General features: G+C 43.1%; 1 protein-coding gene across 1 annotated transcript; it reads left to right on the top strand.

Annotated features, from left to right (window-relative positions):
* Window positions 1–1,194: 1,194 nt before the first annotated feature.
* LOC139541299 (piggyBac transposable element-derived protein 4-like) lies at window positions 1,195–3,634 on the top strand. The gene is made up of 2 exons (XM_071345806.1): window positions 1,195–1,229; window positions 1,891–3,634. Exons 1-2 carry the CDS (start codon window positions 1,195–1,197, stop codon window positions 3,632–3,634), a joined length of 1,779 nt encoding a protein of 592 aa, XP_071201907.1.
* Window positions 3,635–4,073: the final 439 nt, after the last annotated feature.

Raw genomic sequence — 4,073 nt, 5'->3', positions numbered from 1 at the left:
AAGCCCTGCCTTATCTCAGCTCACTGGTCACCATAGCAGCACCCACCCGTAGCACACGCTCCAGCAGGTATATTTCACTGGTCACCCTCAAAGCCAATTCCTCCTTTGGCTGACTTTCCTTCCAGTTCTCTGCTGCTAATGACTGGGTCGAATTGCAAAAATCACTGAAGCTGGAGACTCATATCTCCCTCACTAACTTTAACCTGTCTAGGATGAGGGTGCCGCTAGCGGCACGTTTCACAAGAAAAAAAAAGAAAATGGCGGAATGTCATAATTATAAATATTTAGCTTCAATTAAATCAGAAGTGTTATACACAATATCAAATCTATACCTCTTGTTAATCTTGCCAATATGTCCGATTTCGAAAAGCTTCACTACAAAAGCGATTATCGATCAGTAAACAACACATTAGGTACAGTTACAACAAAGTACATTAGTCACAAAAGTCAGAAATAGCAATGCAAAGCATCAATTACCTTAGGAAATTTTCTTCTTTTGGCAATCCTAAAGGTCACGACGAAACAATCAAGTGGCTTTTTGATCGATATAATCCATTTTTATAGCCTAAAACGAAACATTTTGTGAACGGCTTGTGTGGAAAATTCAGCGTCCATCAACTTTGGACGTAACATTCATTGTAATTACTCACTCTAAAGGGACGTTTATCAAGTCAAGTTCGGTTTCATTAGAATCCTCTGTTTGTTAGTAATACAACCAAACTTCCTGGTTCTTTTCCCGGGACATATTGACCGAAGAAATTCGATCTGAACACACCTACCAGCTACGTCATTACGCGCCAATCGGTTGACCTGTTCTTCGTTGATTGACTGTATCTCGGTCCAATGACCACTGATCTTTTTGAAATCTAGCTGGATAGATAGCCAATGAGCAGAGGTAAATAGGGATATCAAATGGTTCTACCCGGAAATAATAGGCATCTTTGTAAAGCCATGCGTGTTCGCAGCTATTCCCCATTGAAAATCAGACAATAAGGAGCTCGCCGTTTTACGCGCCGCGAAAGTTTGTTGGAGCATTTTCAAGGATCAATTATGGCAAATAAATCAGCCAAATCAAAGACCAAGACGAAGTACACAGATGTGCACGATATAATTAGTGAAATTGACCGTGAAAGTGAAAATGAACATCTAATTGATTCCAGTGAGGTTGAATCCGTTGATTCCGAATTCGAAGACATGTTTCTACACGGTGAAGACCCAGTTTTGGATCGGTGAGTAACGTTGTTTGGAATTAGTAATATCATATATAATTCATTTGAGTTGTTTGAGATATTTGTATTTTATTTGCCTTATATAAAAATATGACTAGGACATGAAATATAAAGGCACATTGTGTATTTCTAATAGGTGCTAATTACACACACACATACTGCAATAGGCAAAAGCTCACCATGGTCACAAATTGTGTATTTCTAATAGGTGCTAATTACACACACACATACTGCAATAGGCAAAAGCTCACCATGGTCACAAATTGTGTATTTCTAATAGGTGCTAATTACACACACACATACTGCAATAGGCAAAAGCTCACCATGGTCACAAATTGTGTATTTCTAATAGGTGCTAATTACACACACACATACTGCAATAGGCAAAAGCTCACCATGGTCACAAATTGTGTATTTCTAATAGGTGCTAATTACACACACACATACTGCAATAGGCAAAAGCTCACCATGGTCACAAATTGTGTATTTCTAATAGGTGCTAATTACACACACACATACTGCAATAGGCAAAAGCTCACCATGGTCACAAATTGTGTATTTCTAATAGGTGCTAATTACACACACACATACTGCAATAGGCAAAAGCTCACCATGGTCACAAATTGTGTATTTCTAATAGGTGTCTGTCTTTATTTCACAGTCGCAGCGATTCTGATTGGGAGCCAAGCTGCAAATCCCCCACTGAAGCTGGTCCATCCAGCTGGACCCCTGCTGTATCCGGCACCACACCTACTCCCGCCCGGCCATCAAGGGGTGGTAAGCCGGCGGCAAGGAAGCGGAGGAAGGGCAGCGTGGAACCGTCCAGCGTGGAACCTGCCAGAGCGGAGGAGGACCGTTGGCACACTGTTCTTGAGGAGGATGTGGCCCCACCAACTCCACTTTTCCGCCCAAAACGCCCAGTAGGCCCTCAATTGGACACCACTTCTAAATACAGCCCCATGCAACTTTTCCAGTTGTTCTTCACCTCGGCAGTTCTTGATATCCTGGTGATGAACACTAATAAATATGGGGCTAAGAAGCAGGAGAAATGGAAGGACATTTCCGTTTCAGAACTGTTTTGCTACCTGTCTATGGTCATTTACATGGGGGTGGTGAAGCTGAAGAACCTCAAACACTACTGGAAAACTGCACCACTCTATCAACTGCCTTTCCCCTCAACGGTCATGTCTTGTACTAGGTTTCTGACAATTTCACGGGCACTTCACATTAGTGACCCAGAGGTTGATAAGGACAACGAGGCGAAACGAGGCACAGCAGGCTTTGACAAACTATGCAAGATTAAACCTCTCTACCATGATATCATTGAGGCATGCAAGACATATTTTCAGCCCGCCCAGAACCTTTCCATAGATGAGAGAATGGTAGCCTCAAAGGCCAGAATTGGCCTAAAACAGTACATGCGCAACAAACCCACAAAATGGGGTTACAAGCTGTTTGTTTTGGCCGATTCTGCGTGTGCATACACGTGCAATTTTTTTGTCTATGAGGGGAAGAACACTTGTGCGAGCGGTAAGGGACTCAGTTATGATTCTGTGATGCAGTTATTAGATTTCCAGCTGCTGGGGAAGGGCTACAAACTATTTGTAGACAACTTCTACACAAGCCCTACCCTGTTCACAGACCTGAGGAAGCTGGAGATGTGGGCCTGTGGCACCATTCGGACCAACCGAGTGGGTTTTCCAAAAACCAGGGTAAATGACATGCCTAAGCGGGCTGAGCGGGGTACCATGAGATGGATCCGTGAAGATGGCCTGCTGTTTGTGAAGTGGATGGACACTCGCGAAGTGGTGATGTGTTCCACTATTCACAAGTCGTTCGGTGGGGATCACGTTGTTCGACGTTTGAAAGGTCCTACAGGCGCTTGGACTGCCAGAAATGTCCCCATTCCAGATGCTGTGAGGGATTACAACAAGAGCATGGGGGGTGTAGACCTATCCGATGCACTGATAGGATATTATAACGTCCTTCATAAAACCATGAAGTGGTACAAAACACTATTCTATCATTTCATTGACATTGCTGTGGTGAATTCCTTCATCCTCCAGAAGGAAATGGCCAAGAGCTGTGGACAGCCCCCCATCTCACAACTAGCCTTCAGGGAGCAGCTCATCCAGGAGCTTGCTAACTACAGCAAGAACACTGTAGCACCTTCTGTCCCCTCTACCTCTGTCCCTTCTGCTCCAACCAGCGGCACGCACATGCTGAAGTTCATCATTGCAGGCAGGGATGTGCCTCGGGGGAAAAGGGGCACAGTAGGGCGGCTTCGTTGTGCCCTGTGCCACAAGAAGTCCCCTGTCACCTGCAACACCTGTGCTGTGACCCTCTGTTTCACACCAGAGAGAGACTGCTATGGGATATGGCATCAGGAGCGCAACATTGTGTAGAGGACAGAGTCTTCACATGATTGAACATTTTTGAAGTGTAAATAGTTCCCCTTGTTATTATTATAATTTTTTTAAATATTCATTTTTTTCCTTGAATTTTTCAAATATATATTTTTTGGGGTATGTTACAATAATTGTTTTGTATTTTGTATATAGGTTTTGTATCATTGTATCATTGTACCAATTCGGCCACTTGGGTACATTTGGGAAACTTGTGAGGGACACCTGGTTGACCTCATGCTCAATGGCATGTACCTCACTCATTCCTGAATGTATCCATCTGAAATTTTGGTAAAATACTGTTGCCTACCTATGTTCTCATTTGAAATGATCCCCAGTATCATAACTGAATGTTTGGCCTTTCTTGTTGATTTTTAAAGATGCAACATCAGTAAAAGAACAAAAAACGTCTGTTGATTTCCTTGTATTTTCTTCTACC

The sequence above is a fragment of the Salvelinus alpinus genome, chromosome 2 (assembly GCF_045679555.1).
Source record: "Salvelinus alpinus chromosome 2, SLU_Salpinus.1, whole genome shotgun sequence".
Classification (NCBI taxonomy): domain Eukaryota; kingdom Metazoa; phylum Chordata; class Actinopteri; order Salmoniformes; family Salmonidae; genus Salvelinus; species Salvelinus alpinus.
This window is presented reverse-complemented; position numbering and strand designations above follow the sequence as displayed.

What these genes read in the sequence shown, in the direction of transcription:
- LOC139541299 (XM_071345806.1), top strand. Translation starts at nt 1,195, where the DNA reads ATGTTTCTACACGGTGAAGACCCAGTTTTGGATCG. An exon ending in GAAGACCCAGTTTTGGATCG is followed by an intron (nt 1,230 to 1,890) that starts GTGAGTAACGTT and finishes TTTATTTCACAG; the next exon opens with TCGCAGCGATTCTGATTGGG.